This window comes from Vespa velutina, chromosome 16 (genome assembly GCF_912470025.1).
Source record: "Vespa velutina chromosome 16, iVesVel2.1, whole genome shotgun sequence".
Classification (NCBI taxonomy): domain Eukaryota; kingdom Metazoa; phylum Arthropoda; class Insecta; order Hymenoptera; family Vespidae; genus Vespa; species Vespa velutina.
In genome coordinates, this window is record NC_062203.1 from 1,182,744 (window position 1) to 1,205,000 (window position 22,257).

Here is a 22,257-nt window from a genome sequence, read left to right on the forward strand (position 1 = left end):
CAAATGTTAAAATATTTGTAGACTTTATAGAACATAAGTAGAGTCATAGTGCTAAACAAAAAATAAAAATTAACAAAATAATAATAACAATGAAAAATAACGAATACACATAGTATATATACAAACAATACAAGTTCATTTAAATTGTTAGATTAGTAACAGTCAGATTCCAATAAATTAATTAAAATTATATAAATATTAATATTATAAACAAAGAATTATATGTCCTTTTAAGAAAAAGTTTTCTTTTTAATTAAAACAGAAGATTTTATTAAATGAATAATAGAGAAAAAGAATGTTCCTTAACCTATTAGAATGTTAACATAGACTTTTCGTACTATGGAATTTGATAGTAATTTAAATTAAATAATATAAATATATATATATATGTATATTTATTTTATATTATATAATGGTATTCCGTAATCTTATAAAACGTTTAAATAGGATACAAATTAATTATGTTTTCAATAATACATATAAAATAAAACATGGAACGTAAGTATAGGTTATAAAGTAAAGTTAATTATGTGTTATTTATTATTAATAATATTTGATCTATTATATATAAATAAATTGAGAAAAATATTATTAATTTATTTAAACTATCAGACTTTGTTACTTATGATAATATACTCTTTTAGAAAATGTCTATATATGCAAAAACAAACATACAGTACAAATGAGAATGTTGAAAAAATTTATGAAATACCAATTGAAAATATCCGCAATTTTAGTATAATAGCCCATGTTGATCATGGTAAAAGTACCCTTGCTGATAGACTTTTAGAAATTACTGGTGCTATAAAGAGGAATTCAGGAAAACAAGTATTAGATACATTGCAAGTAGAAAAGGAACGTGGAATTACGGTTAAAGCTCAAACAGCTTCCCTTACGTATTCATATAAAGGACAAAATTATCTTTTAAATTTGATAGATACTCCAGGTCATGTAGATTTCTCATCCGAGGTATATCGTTCATTATCAGCTTGTCAAGGTGTCATATTATTAGTAGATGCAAATGATGGAGTACAAGCGCAAACTGTTGCAAATTTTTATTTAGCTATTAAAAGAGAACTTGTAGTAATACCAGTAATAAATAAAATAGATTTGCCAACTGCAGATCCAGAAAGAGTAAAGAATCAGTTAAAAACATTATTTGATATAAATGAAAAAGATATATTAAAAATATCTGCTAAATTAGGAACAGGTGTTGATGAATTATTACAAGCTGTACTCAAAAGGCTTCCACCTCCACTTGTAGATAGGAATTTACCATTTCGTGGTTTAATATTTGATAGCTGGTATGACAAATATAAAGGAGCTGTTTCCTTAATATATGTGAAGGATGGAACTTTATCTGTTGGCGAACATATTACATCCTTTACTAACAAAAAATCTTATGAAATTAAAGAATTAGCACTTTTAAGACCTGAGGAAGAACTTGTTAAAACTTTGTGAGTATAAGATTTTATATATGTGTATTTTTTGTATGCTTAAATATATTACATATAATTATAATTAAAATATATACTTATAATTATAATTAAAATAAATTGCAGATTTGCAGGAGAAGTTGGAAGTATAAAATGTAATATGAGATCTTCTAAAGAAGCACATATTGGGGATACTTTATATAGAAAAGGTCACCCTGTAGAATCATTAGGCGGATTTACAGCAATAAAACCAATGGTATTTGCTGGAGTGTATCCTATAGATCAATCACACTTTTTTACATTACAAAATGCGATTGATAAACTTATTTTAAATGATAGTGCTGTTGAAGTTGTATCAAATTCTAGGTATTGATTATTTTCATAATTGAAAAATATAATAAAACAATTGTATACATAATTATTAATTAATAATAATATTGTTCTAGTGCTGCACTTGGACGTGGCTGGCGAGCTGGATTTTTAGGACTTTTGCACATGGAAGTATTTATACAGAGGTTGGAACAGGAATATGGTACAGAACCAATAGTTACAGCACCTGGTGTTACATATAAAGCCAAAATTAAAGGACATAAAAATATAGTACGATATAAAGGAGATATGATTGCCTTCAATAATCCTGTTGATTATCCTGACAAACAAATTACTGTAGAATATTATGAGCCAATGATCATTAGTACTATTATAACACCAGGTATATCTTTTTCTAAATAACAATATAATAATTAATCGTAATTTAATGTCTACTATTATTGGTATATATTAATATATATATATGTTAAAATAGATAAGTATATAGGACCGGTAATTTCATTGTGTCTTGAAAAACGTGGGATCGAACAATATTCCCAAACTATTGGAAATAATAGAACATTATTAAAATTTGTAATGCCATTAAACGAAGTGGTCCTTGATTTTCACGATACATTGAAAACCATTACTTCTGGATATGCTAGCTTTGATTATGAAGATAATGGATATCATCCTTCTGAAATTGTGAAGGTAAAAGGCACAATCTTTAATTTAATATATTCACATTCAATAATTGGTGTTACCTTTTTTTCTTACAGTTAAATATTCTCTTAAATAGTAATATTGTAGAAGAATTAAGTACAATTGTACACTGTACTAAAGCAAGAGAAGTGGGAAAAAGAATGTGTAGTAAACTTTTGAATATTATTCCACGACAATTATTTGAAATATCAATTCAAGCAACAGTTGGAAGTAAGATACTTGCAAGGGAGAATTTGAAAGCATATAGAAAGGATGTTACTGCAAAATTGGTAAAAAATCACATGTAGCTATATTTCATTTGCTATAAAGAAAAATTTTAATGTAAATTGTATAAAAAAAAACTATGTATGTGTATGTATATATATATATACTTTTTTAGTATGGAGGTGATGTTACCAGAAGGATGAAATTATTGGCAAAACAAAAACAGGGAAAGATCAAAATGCGCATGATCGGAAATATTTCCTTGCCACGAGAAACATTTATAAATGTACTCAAACGATAATTTACCGTGCATATATATATATATATATATATATATATATATATATATATATATATATATATATATATATGATTCTTACTTTGAACAAAAAATAAAAAGAATATATAAAATAAAAATAAAAGGTCAAACATTAAAGGCAAATATTTTATGGTTCACTGAGAATTCTTGCTTGTCTGAGAGGAGTTAATTATACTAAAAAAAGAGGAAAATAGCTTAAGATCACTCGATAACTAATCGATTGCCTGTCTGTTTACGTTCTTCGACGTATAAATAAAAGTGAAAGGTATCTAGCGGAAGTAAATAATTCCAGAATTTTAGCAAAACGCCATTGAGGGTAAAATTGGAACGATGTACGGTTGGTTGATCTTCCTTATGAACGCGACGTTATTGGTGGTGTTCAACTAAGACAAGCTGACAGGTGCTTTCGTAACGTGTGTAATGAACATGTCTATGTTGTTCAATTCTTTCACCGATGATCAGAGCGTTTATAAGGGAGGTTGCCCTCTTATAGGTCGTCATAATACGTACGCTCTCATCGGCTAAGGATAACCACCATCTATCTGTACGGTGAGTATTTCGATCTCTTTGGAATTTCCAAAGTTTTTTATTTTCTTTCAAGTTTACTCAACGACGATAAGTTGAATAATTTTCGTTAATCTATCATTTTTTCGGTTTCTAATTATGGAAAGACCATTGCTTATATATATATATATATATATATATATATATATATTTTATTTAATCTATATATAGTATATAGATCATGTAAGAAACAATGTTACTTATGGTTTAAATGTTTAATATCATGCTAGAAGAAAAGATTCATAATAGAAATAATTATTTCAAATAATAAAATTACAATATTTATGTTATCATATTTTCGCTTTTACCTTATATTGTTATATAATATCTTTGAAACGTTCGTAGATCTTTTGATATAATAACAATATAAACAAACGAGTCTTTCGCTCTATCACGTTTCTCTTCGAGCGATGAGTCGTTCGTTGGCGCTCGGACGGTTCAGACGCGTTTCCTCGATCGTCTCTTGAGTAAGAATCAAGAAAAGGATCGAAGTCGTGTGCGAAATTGTGTTTGTTTTAATATTATTAATATTTATATCGATATATGCACCTATGCCGGTGTAGATATATATGTATATGTATATCGTATATAAGATATCGAAATTATTGTCTTTTAAAGAAGAATGTTTCACATTGGATCGAAGAATCGATAGAGATCGGTGTTATAACGAGTGCAAGAGGAAAGCTAAATTTGTGATCTTTACTTATGTCACCGGGAAGAAATCGCGTGTTAAGTCGTTTAGGGGTGCCTTCGAGAATGACTCTTATATCGAGGAGAGATTCACGGAAATCGACTGGCCGTTGATCCTGCAATATTCAAAAGCAGACCTGGAAAAATACATACGCGAGAAAGTGGTTCGTGTGGGAGAAGTACCGAGAAGAAGGTACATATTAGTTGACATTCAAGACAGGATACATTCGTTTTTTCGAATTTAAATTGGACGTTTGTTTATGTAAACATTAAGAGTTCTTAAGATTTATTTTGAATTAGGACAAAAGACAGGATAAATTTGTGCTTTTGGAATTTGGATTCGTCGTTTGATCATTATGTAAACTTAAGTGTCGTAAAGTTTCGTTTTGAATTAGAAAAAAGACAGACAGAGAGAGGGGGGAGGGAGAAAGAGAGAGAGAGAGAGAGAGAAAGAGAATGAGAGAGTATAAGAAGTAGGGAAAAAGGAAAAATAGAAAGAGATTAGATTAGAAATCATCTAAAGTACATTGTAAACTAGGAGAAGGAAATAAAAAAAAGAATAATTATCTTCTTCTTCGTTATAAAGACGAAGTTATTATATCTGAAATGTTGTATATCTCGTGAAGAACCGATGGGAATGCTGACTATGTGTCATTCCACGTCATTTACGAAGTACATCTTTCGTGATCGTTGATAAAATCTGGACGATCATCTTTTTATATTACACTTTTGTTATGTCAAGTGAAAAAAAGGAATAAAAATAAATGCGATTAACTGTCCATCGCGTGAGATCGTGAAAAATGATAGAAATGATAGAAATAGTAGAAAAATGTTTAAAAATGAAATAAATATTTGTCTCTTCTCTCTCTCTCTCTCTCTCTCTCTCTCTCTCTCTCTCTTTCTCTCGTAAAGAATTTAAACGAAGTTTTCAGATTCCCGAGCAAAGTGGCAACACTTTTAATCGGAAAAGTCGATCACCCCACTGTGACTGCGTTCGTCGAAGATGAGTGCATTCCCTCTCGGTGACTATAACTGCATTCGTATAGTATCTTTCCAACTGTTATATGCACGTATTTATTACTTGTCTCAGCCAGTGGCGCTTCAGATAATAACGAAAGAGAAAAAAAGAGAGAGTGAGAGAGAGAGAAAGAGAGAAATTAATGCGTGCAACAATAGGTCATAGTCTGGGATGAGTCCTCTTTTCAATTTGCGGGCATTCCGTTATCGAGGAGATTACAGTCCTTTCCTTACAATCGTCGCAATACGGAAAGCCAATGAACGGGTTATTTAAACGAGGAGTATTTTTTTAAACGAGGAGTGCGTATTTAGGAGTGTTCCGTTTTTAGCGACAAATTAAGATACGATGTAATTATTTTTAATGCATACGCATTTGATGAAATAACGTATACCTATTTCTTGTTGTGATTAATCAACGTATCATTTTTATCGGTCCTTTTTGCCATCAATAAATTGACATTATTTCGTGTTTCTCTTGTACATGTTACTTTATCAGATTCATATCGGCGTTAATCTTGACCTTTCGTAAATAAAAAAGCAACCGCGATTCTTTTCGCGAATGCGAGATAAGCCAGGCGCAACAACGACGACAACGACAACGACAACGACAATGACAATGACAATGACAACGACAACAAGAACGAGAACAACGTCATTTCACTTAATTGGGAGATATTAGAAGTTGAAGTTCGACGAGAAATAGCACGTCGCGTCTTCGTATAACGATGTTGACTCACGAGTACGGCAACTTTATCGTAGGTCATTGAATTCGTCTCGATGTACTTTACGATTCTCTTAAAAGAGAAAAAAGAAGGAATAAAAAGAAAGGAAAAGAAAGAAGAGACAAAACTGATTCCTTGCATAACTTCCTCGAGAAAGAGTAAGAGAGAGAGAGAGAGAGAGAAAGTTGTTATCGTCTTTGATGTACTCTCACAAACGTCGATATATTATTAGACATTGATGAATTTTATTAGACTCGCTAATTCTGGTCAGTATCATCGTACCTAGATTATTTATGTTACTTGTTTTGATGTAAGTGGTAAAGTCACTGTTTGCTAGCATCGCGTCTGGCACGCGTCTACCAAGTAATATTACGAATCCAAATCAGTAATTCCATGAAGTTTTAATGATCGATTTTCGATTTCGAGATTTTTTTTCCCAAAAATCTAATACGATTTTTTAATTCTATTGTTACATTAAAAGAACTATATAAATCGACAAAATGAAATTGATATTAGCTTTGAGTTCCGTGTTCTTTATATGAATGGAAAAGTTATGATTTATCAATGAGCATCTATATAATGTTTACAGAGCAATTGTTTTTCCTTGAAGATTTCTTAATAAAAATTTGTTTCCATTAGATCTCTCTCTCTCTCTCTCTCTCTCTCGCTCTCTCGCTCTCTTTCTCTTTCTATCTCTCTTTTTCTAAAGAAAAAAATCGGTGTATATTCGTTCAGCTTTTCTGAAATCAACGGGTAGAATTGCAGTCAACGTGGCGCCAGAATGCGTCTCGTGGATAACGGCCCTATTTTCGCATATCAAAACAACAGTATAATTATCTTGGAGATTCAATGACTCGGAGCTAAAATATAAACAAGCAGACCACTATCCTCATTCCACGTTATGCGATGTTCACAATGTTGGAATGTCTAGTCGTACGTCTTAACGATAGCCGCGATTTGTCTACTACCTCAATGATTGCAAAATCTAACTCGATTAATCTTCGAAACTAATCGACGTCCTACATCAGCGTTAAAACCAACTCTTATTATGATAATTTTTCTTTTTATCTAGTTTAAATGAATCGGAGACAAAAAGAAAAGATTAATATAATTGTGTCAATGTATTATTTGTTTGCAAATTTAGTCGAATTAATAAGTCGAAGCAAAGTGCACGTTGATAAAGATATATTCAGTAAGATGACCTACAGACTAAATTTACATTTTTTCTCATATATATATATATGTATAAAAAAAAAAAAAAAAAAAAAAAAAAAATACAAAAAGAAAAAACAAAAAAAAACGCGTCTCTTCAACTTTGTTTACAGATGTCTACATATCGATTCAACAACGCCTTTCTGGCTTTGGTGCTCGTCGTAGCGGCTTTCTTAATACAATTCGGAAACACTCAATACTCTTTCCAAGATAAGCGACAGCCGCAGACGCTGCATAAGTATTGCGGGAAAAATCTATCGAATGCACTTGGATTGCTCTGCGACGGCGTCTACAATTCTATGTTTAAAAAGAACGGGCAGGGTAAGTTACGGTAACATTGTATATATGAATATGTATATATACTATATCTTTTAATATATACCTTGTATTTCATATCGTTAGATATCTTAGTACGTTTCTATGTTTCTTTTTAATGAATCAAATTAAAGAAAAATAATACGAAACGTATGTAATTCGATCCAAGATTAAGTGCATAAAATGCATTTATTCTAATCATCATTTTTAATCGAAATTGCAATAGTTTTATTCGTTATTTATATTAGACGAGCGCATTATTTCACAAATGTAATTTATAAAGGAAAAAAACCTAATAAAATATATCGTTATTGCGTTACTTTCAGAAATGGAAATGGACGATTATCCGTTTGCTTATGACGAATCATATCCATTTAGATCGGCAGTTACAGCGAATGCAATGATGGGTCGTTTTGCCGGTACACGTTTTCGAAGAGAACCTAGAGGCGTTTACGATGAGTGCTGCGTGAAACCATGCTCGATTCAGGAATTAACTAGTTATTGCGGCCGTGTTTCGCAATAATCATCGACGATCAGTTAAATCGATCTCTGCTTTACCACTCTTCGTCTATTACCGTAAATGTGATAATACCGACGATAATGACGTATCAGGTCTCTGCTTTACCATTATTCTCTTCTGTAATACCATAATGTGATAAATGACAATTAATGTACACCACATCTCTGCGCGACACCTATCGAAAGCTTTATACACGTTTCAAATGCATAAAAAAAAAAAAAAAAAAAAAAAAGAAAAAAAAACGAAGACACCGGGTGACCCACAAATAATGAGTTCACGTAAGATAAACATTATTTATTTTGCGTGGATCAAAAAACATTCGCCTACTGCTTGCCTATGAACGTTCGGCCTGAAAAAAAAAAAGATTCAAGACATATATGTTAAGTTAAATCAATGAATAATCACATGCCTAGATATCTTTTCAATCACTTAGAAATTACTTCGTAGATTATCATAATAAAATAACAAACATTGATTTTTCGTCAATGAAAACTGCGATTGTTAATCGTTTGTTGAGTGAAATAATGTTGTTCGATATATACATATATATATATATATATATATATATATATATATATATATATATATATATATACATATATGTATATATATATATATATATAATCGAAGTAATATTCAGAACGTTCGAAGTGTGCTTTTTAGCGAATGGTTTCTTAAACTTTTATGATAATATTATTTTTACAGCCGAAAATATTTAACAATACAAGTATCCAATAAGATTGTATAATTGAGATTGAAAGTTCGAATAATTGGATTTCGATCGGAGTTGGCGAGATGTATTGATAAAATATATTTTATATAGTTGAAGAATCTAGGAACACGAGGATCATTAGACTTTGCAAATATTGATCGATTACAAATTTCGATTCTTAAGTTTTTATTCTTAAGATGTGGAATACGAATTTGTAAATTCGTGTAGCCGAATACTCGGCATTTCTTAGATAGAAATCTATTGGAAATAACGTCCATTGGACTCAAGCGAGGATGGCAAAAAAATTTCAAGAGAGAAATATATTATATATATGTATAAATATATATATTATATATATGTATAAATATATATATTATATATATGTATAAATATATATATATATATATATATATATATATATATAAATATATATATATAAATACATATATATAAAATTTATGTATGTATATATATATATGTGTGTGTGCGTGTGCGCGTGAATTGTGCTATTTTCGCAAGGATAGTTTGCAGCAAAAATTTAACAACGTCGTTGCTTTCTAAAGATCTTTTTACATTCGTAAGAGCAATTATAGATCGATTTCTAATGATCTGATCTGAAAATTTTCGATCATTCTATGATATGAAAATTTTCAATCATTCTATGATCTGAAAAAGATCTTCGCTTATAATGTCGCAACGCTATGTGCTTCAATATTATCTTTTGAAGTACACTTTGTTGATACATTTTAATAACGCGTAATGTAAAAAATTCGCCGAGATTAAATCGTTGCATTGTAAACAGTACCATTGTAATCGTCCATGCTTGTGCTATCGCGATTGATTTCAATTTATTTATATTTAAACGTCATAGAATGATGCAAAGATGATAAAGAGGCAAACATTATTATACCGTCATTAATAATTTTCACTGATTCATAATCCCTTTGTACCTCTTATACTGCAAACTATCGCTTTTTCTTAGCTGATCGATCGAATATATATTGAAAACAAAAAAGAAATATATAAATAAAATGACCTGTATTATTTATTAGACATTTCCTATTTTCTTATTTTATTATATGTTAAAAATATGACTAAATTTATGAATGTATTGTAATAAAGATAATTTTGTAAACATTCTGTTCCCGCGATTTGAAGCTTTAATAAATATAATCAATGTTGTTTTTAATTGATAAATGAATAAAAAATATTAACGACCAATAGTCATTCGATGATTAAATTGGAATTTTAATTTGACCTTTCATCATGAAAATACAAAGTTAAATATGTTCTTTTGAAATCTAGGCATTACTTGTTTACGTAAACAAACAAGCAAATTATCGCTACTTCATACACGACAAACATATCCCATTCTAGCGTAATATAAAAATCAGTAGTGAGGGTACGAATTTCTTCTTTTTTGTCGCCAATTTCGAGGAGCGCCACAATACAAAACTTTTTTGTCGAAAACAGCATTTATGCACTGAAAAAATTCTAATTTCTTTATAACTCTCATTGTTTTTTATCGCGTTTTTATACTTACTATTTATTTTTTTTTTTTTTTTACAGGTTAAATATTATATTATCTATTATATTAACGCGTCTATTGTAACGCCATTATTCTAATATATTTCAGAATTCAAGACATGCATCAGTAATTTTCTTTCCACTATTATAATATTTCTATTATCTTTTATATATTATTTTTTATCTCTTATTTATTTATTTGATCGCAAATAATATATATCGTGGTAATGAATACGTTTAAATACACTTTTGGATATTTATATGAATAATTAAAAAAGAAACAAAAATAATATAAAAAGTTTATACAATTAACTAACACTTTTCAATTATTTTCTCTTAAAGTAATATAACTTGTTATATAATTTTCATTTTGCTTTTGTTAGATGTTATTATTCTTTTTACTACATACAACAATTTTTCTCAATTTATATAGTCTCATAGTTCATATTTTGTCCATACTTGTCGCTGAAATCACAGAAAACGGAAGTACCAACTTTCATTAGAAAAGCTTTATGTACAATGAATGTGCATATATGTATCGACATTTACTTTGAATTTTATACTTAGCTTCATCAAGTAATTAGTAAAATTTGTTACGCTCCTTTTTTTTTGTTTCTAAATTAAAAAATTATAACTTTGCTGTTATAAGAAAATGTTAAAATGACAGAAACGTACAATCCATTCGTATATTGGGCTCAAACTGAGAATCAGGTTACATTAAAAGTCGATTTGGCTGACGTTAAGGTATACAAGTCATTGTCAATATAGAAGTTTATATATATATATATATATATATATACATAGATTGAATAGATAATTATTAACATTATTAATACGTTTTACAGGATATTAATATTAATTTGCAAGAAAAGAAGTTGCAAATAAGTGCATACGGTCAAGGAGCAAGAGGGTGCAATAATTATGGATTTAGTATTGACTTTCATGAACTTGTTAATCCTGATGTATGTTTAACTATAAGATGCAATCATAATTGATGATATTTTATAAGTTATAATCCTTTATATGTATAATGATTGTACGTTGTAGGAAAGCAATTACAAAGTGATTGATCGTCAGATAGATTTTACATTGAAAAAACAATGTTGTGGATGGTGGCCACGATTGACTAGTCAACCACAAAAACCACCATGGCTTAAAATAGATTTTGATAAATGGAAAAGTGAAGACATGGATGATAATGAGTATGAGAAGCGAGATGTTTCTACAGATTATCCTGATATGTATGATAAATTACATAAAGAAGAACTTGGCTATAGGAAAGGTAGAAATATTATGTAGAAATTAATATCAATACTTATCCCAACACATTATATTAATTTGAATAATTTTTATATAACAGAGGATTTTAAGAAGGTATACTTAATCATCTACAACTTATGTCAATTTGTCGGATTTCTTTATATTCTTGTCGTTATGGGTGTGAAATATTCCCGTGATGGACCAGGTTAGCAATTACTATATCGTATCAATCTTTAGACATAATAGTCTTTTCCAATCTCAATCATAACTATATTATTAATTGCAGCTTCTATGAAACATACGTACGCTACTGTTGGAAATCCAATGAAATTTATACAGTTGTTACAATTTTTAGAAGTTATGCACCCTTTATTTGGTTATACCAAAGGTAGCATAATGATGCCTCTCTTACAAATAGGAGGCAGATCATTTGTATTATTTTGCATGATAGAAGGAGAATCACGTATGCAAACTAAACCAGTTGTGTTTTATCTCTTTATTGTATGGAGCGCAGTAGAAGTAATCAGATATTTATATTATATTACACAATTATTGAATGTAGATATTTATTTCTTAATGTGGTTAAGGTATACAGTATGGATACCATTGTTTCCATTAGGTGTAATATGCGAAGGTATTATAATTTTGCGTAACATTCCATATTTTGAAGAAACACAACGTTTTACCATATCGTTACCAAATTCGTTCAATTTTTCTCTTCATTTTCCGACTTTCTTGCGAATTTATTTATTATTATTATGTATACCTGGTATTTACACAATGATGTCGCATATGAATCATGCTCGTTATAAAAAACTTGGGAAATCTAATATAAAAAGGAAATACACATAACTTCATTTTACATAATATATAAATATAACTTAAAATAATAGCCAAAGATAATATTATTTTTAGCAGAATATATACTATAATATAATTTTTCTTATTTTTTTTTTTTTTTTCATGTAAAGGACATATATTAATTATTATGTGACATTTACTGTGACTATTAGCAAAATATATTTCTATATTTCTTCTTATACAGTAGGTCAATACAATGTGGGTCAATATTTAATTATCAATCTAATTAATTAACTATTAAATTTTTACTTAGGCTAATGTCTATCATATGATATAATTAAATAGAGATCATCGTTTGTGAAATAATGTTTATGTCTATATATTTTTATTTGTCTGTTTTATTATTATTATTATTATTATTATTATTATTTAAAATTAATCAAAATGATAAGCCAAGATGAAAATAATTCTATGAAATAGTTAGTCAATGATTAAAATTCGTACATTGATTAACTACATTGTAGACATGCCGTGATTCATTGACAAATTATTCTTTAGGATCTTTCCCATTGATTAATTATTTTCTAGATATTTCGTAACTCATTGATGAAATTCTCCTGAATAAATGTATAACAATAAATTAAAATTCTATCAAAAAAGATTTAAATTTATTCGATGAGTACACCATGCACGCATGCACACATACATATATATATACATATATATATATATATATATATATATATATATATATATATATACATATTTAGGAAATTACATGTATAAATATTATTTTTGGAATTGCAAATTTGCAAACACGTGTTTTGTATTTATCAAATCATAAATCTGACGTAATAATGCTGTAATAAAATTACAAATGAGTCATCTTCGTTGGAAATACCAGATTATTGACCTCGCTTTAATTTCTAATGAAATATGATTAACGTAACAACGTGTATTCACAGATCCCTCATTAGTAATAATCTGTTCAGGAAATTCTGCAATAGATGATGATCTATAACTATTATTATTATGCATAAGTGTAGCAGATGACAATGATGAATATAATTGTAAAAGGAAGTAATTTATTTATAAGATTGTAATGTCACACTTTATAAATAGTATGTACTCATTGTTATGAGGAAAAAACTCTCGTTAGAGACTTTTGACACGCTTGGGTATTTCATTTAATGTATTTTTTTCAAAATGATAACAAAAGAAAATATGAATATAGGGCGTATAATGCGTATAATACATTATATATATAAATCTGAATGGGAGCGCTAAAAGTTAGTTTTTCTATCGTTCGTTGTATCGATAACTTCCAACGCAGTTTATCTATTTCTTTTCTCTATCTGCAAAATGTATAACTTTTTTTATATATTAACGATTATGTGCTTTATACAAAAATACGCTAAAGCACAAACTAATACAATTGTTTTTGATGGTACTACGACTGCTAATACTGTAGCACCAAGTATGTATCAATTGCTTAAATTAATTTTAATTATTAATGCTTAACAATTAACTCATAGAATTATTTCGAATCAATGCATAATCGTATTCTTCTTAATTTAATATTTTAGCTAGTACTACATCTGCAGGATGTAGATGTGTACCTGCAGGTACTTGTGATGTTGGTGGTAGTAATGGTATTGATATAAGAATTGTAAACACGGTACGAATATATTCATTTTATGTAATTTATTATACAGCATATCTTTATACACACACACATATATATATATATATATATATATATATATATTTTTTTTTTTTTTCTTAGCTTTATTATTATGTTTATTTCATTGTACAGGGTGTAACTTGTTCAGCAGGCTTAATATATTGTTGTACATCAGGAAATATAATTGATACTAGTTGTGGAATAAGAAAAATAACTCTTACTGCTCAACCAGAAGGAGTTGCTAGTTACGGAGAATATCCTTGGCAAGCAGCACTTTTAACATCAAGTAATTCATATATTGGATCAGGAGCTCTTATTAATGCCAATCATGTTCTTACTGTGGCACATAAAGTAACTCCTTACTTGTAAGTGTGACATTACATTTGTTTTTGCATCAAAAACATAAATACTTTATGTGTATTTCTCATAGGACTGGGGGTCTTAAAGTAAGATTAGGTGAATGGAATGGACAAAGTTCTTCAGAAACTTATCCTTATAGAGAATACAATGCACAAAAAATATTTGTACATCAATCTTATAACTCAAAGAATCTTCAGAATGATATAGCAGTTATTAGATTAAGCTCGTCTGTACCTATTGCAAGTAGTCCAAATATTAATACTGTATGTCTTCCTACTTCAGTACCAGCTGCACAAACAAGGTATATTTATTAAGTTTTGATGGTAATAATTATATGGAATTGAAATTGATTATTTCCTAATATATTAATATATTAATATTTTTAAAGATGTTGGGTATCAGGTTGGGGAAAGAATGCATTTGGTAATAGTGGTAGTTATCAGAATACACTCAAAGAAGTTGATGTTCCCATAGTAAATCAAAATAATTGTGAAACTTCTCTTCGTACTACAAAAGTAGGACAGTTCTTTACCCTCGACAGAAATAGCTTTATATGTGCAGGAGGAGAATCAGGAAAAGATGCGTGCACGGTAGAAAACTCAAAATTAAATTTTGACGTACTTTCATTGCATAATAATTAAAGTCATTAGACATAATATATAATTTCATAGGGAGATGGAGGTGCACCATTGGTGTGTCAGTCGGGTAATCAGTGGCAGATTATTGGAATGGTAACATGGGGTATTGGTTGTGCCACTAATGGAATTCCAGGTGTATACGTCAATGTGATTAATTATATTTCGTGGATAAATGAAAAATTGACTCAGTCATAAACCACAGTTTGTAAGTAAATGTGCTAATTCATGAAATTAATTGATTAAAATATATTAATGAACTTTTAATATACTTTAATAGTATATACAATTGCCGACTTTAGATAATAATTTTATATACGAGTTTAGGTTTTTCAAACAATTTAATTCTTTAATTTTACAGAATCAAATTATCGACCTCAGAGATTACCGACGTTACCTCACATGATTAAAAAACAACAATGTTTCTTTGTTTACTAGTAGATGGCATATAACTTGATGTCCACAATGTGCTGCCATCTTTGTATCTTGATGGAACTAAATAGTTAAAAAACATTAATTAAAACGATCATATGTTTTCTATCAATTTTTATAAATGACCATATGTTTTCTGTCAATTGTTTATGTGTTTTGCGTGAATCATTTATAAATGATTATATTTTTATTGTTTTTTGTCAATTTATTTATATCACTATAGAAATAAAAATAATGTAATATTCAAAATAAAAATCGTGTAGAAACTAAATAAAGTGTGAAATAAAAAGAGACGAAAAGAAAGAAAAGGAAAAGGAAAAAAAAATGAAAGTAAAGAAAAAAAAAAAAAAAAAAAAAAAAAGAAAAAAGAAAAGAAAAGAAAGGAAAGAAAGAAATCTGCATTAAAAATTATTCAGAAAATATTAAATTAACGAATGATAAATACCGAGAATAAAATAAATAATTAACAAATTTAACATTTTATATTCATTGAAAAAGAAATGAAAATTCTCCGTAGGAGCAAAGTATTCGATCGATTGGGATCTTTTACTATCGCATATTTCGATTTTCTGTACACTGATTCCCTCTCACAGTGCACGTGTCAGTCCGTTTAGAATCTCGTATTGGTGGATTGGTACGCGCGGTATGCGGTGTGTGGTGGTTGTTGAAGAGTAGTGGGGAGTGCGGGTGGGAGTGTAAAAAGGGGAAGGGGAGGGTAGGCGTCGACCGTCTCGACGAGTAGGAGGAGTGTCGTAGCCACAAACGTAGGTAGCTTGAGGTGGCTTGAGTGAAACGCGGGCGTCACGGCGACGTCGGCGTCGTTGCTTCAACTCCTGCGATTCCTTCAGCGGCCATATTGCCATCTACCTGGGGCGGAGCACTTGACTCCCTCTTTCTCTTTCTCTTTCTCTTTCTCCTTCTCTCTTTCTCCTTCTCTCTTTCTTCTCCCACTCCCTCACGAGATTTCGTTTTCCTCTTCTTCCTCTTTCTTTTCCTTTCCTCTCCTTCTCACTTACTCTCTCTCTCTCTCTCTCTCTCTCTCTCTCTCTCTCTCTCACCTTTCTTTTTCTTTGACTTCTTCTTTTTCTTTTTCTTCCTTCTAAAGGGGCTCACTGCGTTTATAGACTGCAGGTTGCGCTCGAACTACACCTGTGATCGTTCGCGTAACGACCCACCCTGACTCCCCTTTATCTTTTATTTCTTTTCTTTCATTCTTTTTCTTTTTCGTTTTCTTTTCTTTTCTTCTTTCTTTCTTTCTTTTTCTTCTTAGCCGGATGGACTTTTGTCGGTGTACCTCTCTATGTGTACCGAGGAAACATCGTCTCTCGTTTGGTCATCGAGAAGATAACGTTGGATTTGTTTTAGTCACGATCCATGTTTCTTTCTTAATCATTTTTGTAAGCGATCGATAGATAATTATAAATATAATAATAATACTTTATATATGTATTTTATATATTGAGAATGAATGAAATCTATGATAATTTATGAAGATGATTATAATGTATTTATATATTTTTATTTGGATGAAAATCAAATGGATCAATTTTAATGGTATTTCAATGGTGTTAATGTTAAATTGTAATGTAGTATCTTGTATCGCAAATTATATCTTTTTTGAAATTTGTTATTAACATTACGTCGAACGTACTTTTCCTTTTACGTATAATCTTTTGACTCGGCAAGATGTCCGTTGATTTACGACGAGTTACAACATCACGACGACGGTAATGTCGGCGACTACGTTCTTTTAGTATGTATTTCGTTTTACGATTAGGCGAACCGCCAGTGTAATTGCCAGTTTTGTCTTTAACGCTCGTCGTGCGCCGATGTTATTCCACTTGCATATACGCATCAGATGTCCCATAGATCATTCCGCGCTAAAATTACTTTCTATCGTAAGTCGTAATAATTACGATGGGACTCGTGAGAACGAGTACGTGTACGTACATATGTACATCTCTCTCCGTATCCGTGCAAAAAACTCGTGATGTTTGAATTAGTTCGTCGATTTTTTTTTCTTTTTTTTTTTTTCAATATTAAAGAAATATTAATATCAATACATATTTGTAATGGTAGAATTAATTTTATCGAAAATACACATTGATAACTTTAATTATCTTTCCCATTTAAATTCTTTCCCATAGATATAAATGTTTTCATTTGGATGTTTAAAATCGAAATTCCTCTAATCATGTTAAACTTAGATAAGCGTATGAACATGGTATGAAAATGTTAAAAAAGAAAGATCGAGGAATGAGGTTCGCGGTCAAACTGGGCGGTATCGTATTTCTCGTAAATCATTTTTGTCGACGTTACGTTCATCGAAGTCACACGCGACTCCGTTAGTCCAACGTGGCAAGGAATCGACGGTGAGCGTTATCGTCTCGTGGCAACGTGCAATTACTCGCCGGTGGCCGATACCCACGTCGAGTTTATTTTTCGTAAAAATGTTTACATCAGTCGATCGAATCCGTGGCTGACTCGAGAGCGCGAGGCTGCCCAAACATCGACGAGTCTTGTTTACACCGCGAGTATTTATGGGATACGGTCCGCCCACGAGAGAAGAGAGAGAGAGAGAGAGCGAGAGCGAGAGAGAGAGAGAGAGAGAGAGAGAGAAAGAGAGAGAGAGAGAGAGATGGTCGTTTTCGGAATTCGGAGCATCCCTGCAGCGAGAGAAGTTCGAAACAGACTCTCTCTCTCTCTCTCTCTCTCCCTCTCTCTTTCTCTCATTCCGTTGAGTTGACCCTCCTGGATATGCTTAACCATGGAATGTTCCCAGCTTGATCCTCAGAATCCTGAAACTCGACCGATCTCTTTCCTATCTGGTAACATCCGTCGAGGGACGCGATTAAACTTACTTTCCCGCGCTTTATCCTTCGAAGGGATGACGTATGTTCGCCGAAAGAGGAAGGATCTTTTTTCCTGTAAATCCTCTTTTAAAAAATTCATACAAATGTATATCGTTCTACGATCTTTCCTGATTAATCTCTCGTTAAGGAAGACAATTTTTATCGTTAATTTTGATCAATCAAATTTTATCTTGATCTCGCATCGACAAACCCGATGGTAGATCGATACCGTCGCGAGAAAAGAATGAAAGAAAAAAAAAGAAGAGAGAGAGAGAGAGAGAGAGAGAAAGAAGACTTCCATTTCACTGTCATGAATCACATGATATGATTTTGAATAGGCGCGAATGGCATAAGTCAAAATGAGGATTTTGACGGTACACAGGAATAGGCAGGTATCCTTTGGCAGGATACGCCAATCTGCCACGATGAGGACGAACACGGGATGATTTATATGGAAGTTAATGGCTCGAAGGTCGGCTCTTGTCATTTGGTCTCTCTCTTTCTCTCTCTTTTTCTCTCCTTTAACCCCTGCTTTAAATTATACAATACGTAGAGCCACGCAACAATGTAATATAACCGATGTCGATTACACGTCGGAAAGGAGACGGAGAGATGCTCGCGTGCCCCCGGAAAACCGTTTATTTTTACATCGGATCCATCCTAGACGGTAGTGAACAAAATCTCGAACGGTAGTGAAAACAAATCAATCTAAATTTGATTTGTATATTTTCCTGGGACGTGAAAAAACACGACTCGTCCGTTGTATGTATGTACATACCTATTTCTAGGCGGGGGATGAGAAGGGAGATTGGCCTGGCCAATCCTATATGGTATCGATGAATTACAATGTGTACAATACCTACATATACGTGTTGTATGAAAAGTATCGCGAATAGCAAGCACATCGATTCTTTACATCCTCGTTTATAACAATAAGCTTAGAATTTCGATAATTTTTAAATTACGGAATATATATGAGATCGGTCTTGTTCCATGATCTATCGATTTCACAGTTGATTTAAGTGCGATGAAAGGATAAAGTAAATAAACGTAAGATCAATGATTAATCTAATCGTAAATGATAGCACGTTGAAATTCTTTCGTTTCTCGTACGAGCAATTAAAAATATTTTTCTTATGATGGATTAAGCAAGTAATTACGTTTTATTCACGTACGAATTTCTAGGGATAGATAAACGTCATTTGGATTAAATTATTCAATCGAGATATTCCTCGTGCCGCGTACCACGGGTGAGAAGAGAACTAAGAAGATAGATATATAAGTAAGAAGAGCGAAACAAAAAATAAGAAGAAGGGAAGAAAAGAAAAGGAAAGAAAAGAAAAGAAATGAAAGGAAAAAGAAAAAAAGAAGAAGAAGAAGAAGAAGAAGAAGAAGAAAGAGAGGACACCTCGGTACGGAGAGAGGAGATGCGTTTATAATGCGCGTTCGAATGCACTCGGAGTAGGTACACGTGCAACTCGTACGATGCATGTTTATCGCGGTGCAACGTGCGTCGGGTGGCCCGCACAACGGGGGTCTCCGCATCTCCGACGTGAATTTATGGCCGACGAAATATTTTATCATAATAATACAGAGAGTAAAAGGGAGAGAAAGAGAGAGAGAGAGAGAGAGAGAGGGATTGAGGAAGAGAGAGAGAAAGAGAGAGGGAAGGAGGGTTGGTACTGGTGCAAATGAGCCACGATGCCCGTGTAACTTGCATGAACGGACTTCTTTCTCCACCCTATCTCTTCTACACCCGTCTCGTATCTTCTCTCTTTCTCTTTCTTTCTTTCTTTCCCTTTCTCCCCCTTCTCTCTCTCTCTCTCTCTCTCTCTCTCTCTCTCTCTCTCTCTCTCTCTCTCTCTCTCTCTCTTTTTCTTGGTCTTTCTTTCGTTTCTTATCTTTTCGGCTCCGGAAAAGAACGTATCCAAGCTGGTACTCCGACGTTTTTTTCGATAATCAATTAACGAGGTATAATTCATCGCTCAAACTCGTTGTTCGATTAACATTCGAACTTCGTGACTATCGAACGTCTTTATAGGCAAAGTCTTAGTTTATTAGTAATATCTTGGACATTAATAGAACGAAAAAAAAAGCCAGATAAATTTGATAAGCAATTGTGTCGTCTGTGAGAAACTTTGATATGAATTAATACGTACGGATGATATTTAATCGATTTTATTTTAGACGAAAAATAATTATCTATTTGTATCATAGTTCAATTAGGTAATTGAATTATTAGATCGAATATTGATAGATAAGTGTTATGGATGAGGGGTGATTGGAAAATGCTATTTGTATAAGAGAAAAATGTATGTTGATTAATATGATTTATCATCATATAGATCAAAGGATCCTTGTATAGTATCCGTATCCTACTTTGTACCATGTCTAGCTGCTGATCGTCAATATTTCCCGATATAGTTACGTAGTCGGTAACGTTTTTCCTGATTTTAAAGTGGGATTACAAATAATTATATTGAAGTATCGATCGACAGATCGGATCCCCGTAAAATCAGCTTGAAAGGTAGAAGGCAAATGGAGCAAGGAAGGAGGCATGAGTATCGATGTTTTGTTGTACTAGCAGACTGACAGCTCGGATAAAAGAATTAGTGAAATTCAAGAATAGTGGATTGGACGAGGTCGAATGCCAAACGGCAGGTGAAATGTCCTTCGTCCACTTATATTTGACGGGTTAGGATTACTTCAAGGCACTTAAAACGAAATCCTGATTCCCTTTCTCTTTCTCTCTCTATTCTTTTTTTTTTCCTGGTTCGACCATCGTGTACGGTTTTAAACAGTGTGGCAAGTGGTGGTCCACCACCATTTTGCTGAACATTATTCAGCTCGGCGGGTGATCCCTACCAAGACCTCTCTTTTCTTTCTGCTTTCTCTTTTGACCCTTCCATCGTCCTCTTTTCCTACTACACCCGCGTCCTTTTCCTTTTATTTTCTTTTTCTTCCCCTTTCCCTTCCCTTTCTTTTCCTTTCATTCTTTCTTCCTTTCTTTACTTCCTTCTCTCTCTCTCTCTCTCTCTCTCTCTCTCTCTCTCTCTCTCTCTCTCTCTCTCTCTCTCTAATCTCTCATTGTATCTACGGGGACGTTTTGACTTCAGGGAAAGGCATATAACTATCGATGAATCAAGATAGCAAAGTCTTGCAAGACCTTTTCAGACCTGGAAAACCAGATTCTAAAAGATCGGTCTGGTTCATTGATCAAACCCATCAGTAAAGGGGATACGAGAGGAAGAAAACAAAGAAGATTTCTCTCTCTCTCTCTCTTTCTCTTTCTTTCTAGTCTTATCCCGGATTCCATGAGTTTCTTTTTCATGATTAAAACTTGTTTAACAAGCGTGTTCAACTGGTACACATAGTTTAAACGATACCTCATTATGTGTGACCTGGCATTCAAATAATGATAGATAACATGGTTACACAGCAAATATTCTGCCAACGCATAACATATATATATATATATATATATATATATATATATATATATATATATATATGTCGTCTTTGCCGTTCGTTTGTTAATCATTAATTTGTGCTGAAGTTACGTATTTACATATATATTGGTACACACATATATATATATACGTATATATATACGTATGTACATTTATGAGAGATTCACGAGTCGAAAGAACTAACACGCGTCTTGCGAAAACTCACAAATTTTCACGTTCACCTCAGGGGTATATAGCACCGTTCATGTATTTAATCGCGTTCGCGTGCAAGACAGAGACAGAAACAGAGACAGAGACAGAGACACACACAAAGAGAGAGAGAGAGAGAGAGAGAGAGAGAGAGAGAGAAGATGAGAGAGTGAGAAAGAGATTCCTCGAAAACTCGCTTTTGTATCTTACACCTACTACCTTTACTAGCAACTTTATGTACCGTATCGAGATAAGATGAAGCAAGATCTTTTATCAAGATAATGTACCACTTCTGGTAGCAACC

General features: G+C 31.7%; 4 protein-coding genes across 8 annotated transcripts; all 4 read left to right on the forward strand.

Annotated features, from left to right (window-relative positions):
- The first annotated feature begins 6 nt into the window (after positions 1-6).
- LOC124954676 (translation factor GUF1 homolog, mitochondrial) lies at positions 7-2,987 on the forward strand. 2 transcript variants are annotated; one of them, XM_047507940.1, is made up of 7 exons: positions 7-498; positions 645-1,457; positions 1,563-1,802; positions 1,883-2,148; positions 2,242-2,456; positions 2,525-2,751; positions 2,848-2,983. In XM_047507940.1, exons 1-7 carry the CDS (start codon positions 413-415, stop codon positions 2,873-2,875), a joined length of 1,875 nt encoding a protein of 624 aa, XP_047363896.1. In that variant the 5' UTR covers positions 7-412; the 3' UTR covers positions 2,876-2,983. The 2 variants fall into 2 exon arrangements, with proteins under 2 accessions (XP_047363896.1, XP_047363895.1); XM_047507939.1 differs by having other exon boundaries at positions 9-498; positions 2,525-2,737; positions 2,848-2,987.
- A 111-nt stretch (positions 2,988-3,098) lies between these two features.
- Positions 3,099-8,421, forward strand: LOC124954729 (LIRP-like). 4 transcript variants are annotated; one of them, XM_047508068.1, is made up of 3 exons: positions 3,099-3,540; positions 7,310-7,517; positions 7,838-8,421. In XM_047508068.1, exons 2-3 carry the CDS (start codon positions 7,310-7,312, stop codon positions 8,032-8,034), a joined length of 405 nt encoding a protein of 134 aa, XP_047364024.1. In that variant the 5' UTR covers positions 3,099-3,540; the 3' UTR covers positions 8,035-8,421. The 4 variants fall into 4 exon arrangements, with proteins under 4 accessions (XP_047364024.1, XP_047364025.1, XP_047364026.1 ...); XM_047508069.1 differs by lacking the exon at positions 3,099-3,540 and adding an exon at positions 3,959-4,438; XM_047508070.1 differs by lacking the exon at positions 3,099-3,540 and adding an exon at positions 5,197-5,267.
- A 2,338-nt stretch (positions 8,422-10,759) lies between these two features.
- Positions 10,760-12,990, forward strand: LOC124954727 (very-long-chain (3R)-3-hydroxyacyl-CoA dehydratase 3). Its single transcript, XM_047508066.1, has 5 exons — positions 10,760-11,014; positions 11,116-11,232; positions 11,318-11,552; positions 11,631-11,735; positions 11,817-12,990. The coding sequence occupies exons 1-5, from the start codon at positions 10,931-10,933 to the stop codon at positions 12,380-12,382; spliced, it is 1,107 nt and encodes a 368-aa protein (XP_047364022.1). The 5' UTR covers positions 10,760-10,930; the 3' UTR covers positions 12,383-12,990.
- A 117-nt stretch (positions 12,991-13,107) lies between these two features.
- Positions 13,108-15,717, forward strand: LOC124954728 (phenoloxidase-activating factor 2-like). The gene is made up of 7 exons (XM_047508067.1): positions 13,108-13,808; positions 13,918-14,009; positions 14,148-14,380; positions 14,446-14,676; positions 14,764-14,965; positions 15,047-15,218; positions 15,372-15,717. Exons 1-6 carry the CDS (start codon positions 13,694-13,696, stop codon positions 15,206-15,208), a joined length of 1,035 nt encoding a protein of 344 aa, XP_047364023.1. The 5' UTR covers positions 13,108-13,693; the 3' UTR covers positions 15,209-15,218; positions 15,372-15,717.
- Positions 15,718-22,257: the final 6,540 nt, after the last annotated feature.

Bases quoted from the DNA above. Each gene is read 5' to 3' on its own strand.
- LOC124954676 (XM_047507939.1), top strand. From the start codon at position 413: ATGGTATTCCGTAATCTTATAAAACGTTTAAATAGGATACAAATTAAT. The intron at 1,458-1,562 runs GTGAGTATAAGA...AATAAATTGCAG, and splicing joins GAAGAACTTGTTAAAACTTT to ATTTGCAGGAGAAGTTGGAA. The intron at 2,738-2,847 runs GTAAAAAATCAC...ATACTTTTTTAG, and splicing joins AGGATGTTACTGCAAAATTG to TATGGAGGTGATGTTACCAG.
- LOC124954729 (XM_047508068.1), top strand. From the start codon at position 7,310: ATGTCTACATATCGATTCAACAACGCCTTTCTGGCTTTGGTGCTCGTC. The intron at 7,518-7,837 runs GTAAGTTACGGT...CGTTACTTTCAG, and splicing joins GTTTAAAAAGAACGGGCAGG to AAATGGAAATGGACGATTAT.
- LOC124954727 (XM_047508066.1), top strand. From the start codon at position 10,931: ATGACAGAAACGTACAATCCATTCGTATATTGGGCTCAAACTGAGAAT. The intron at 11,553-11,630 runs GTAGAAATATTA...TTTATATAACAG, and splicing joins AGAACTTGGCTATAGGAAAG to AGGATTTTAAGAAGGTATAC. The intron at 11,736-11,816 runs GTTAGCAATTAC...TATTAATTGCAG, and splicing joins ATATTCCCGTGATGGACCAG to CTTCTATGAAACATACGTAC.
- LOC124954728 (XM_047508067.1), top strand. From the start codon at position 13,694: ATGTATAACTTTTTTTATATATTAACGATTATGTGCTTTATACAAAAA. The intron at 13,809-13,917 runs GTATGTATCAAT...TTAATATTTTAG, and splicing joins TGCTAATACTGTAGCACCAA to CTAGTACTACATCTGCAGGA. The intron at 14,966-15,046 runs GTAGAAAACTCA...ATAATTTCATAG, and splicing joins CAGGAAAAGATGCGTGCACG to GGAGATGGAGGTGCACCATT.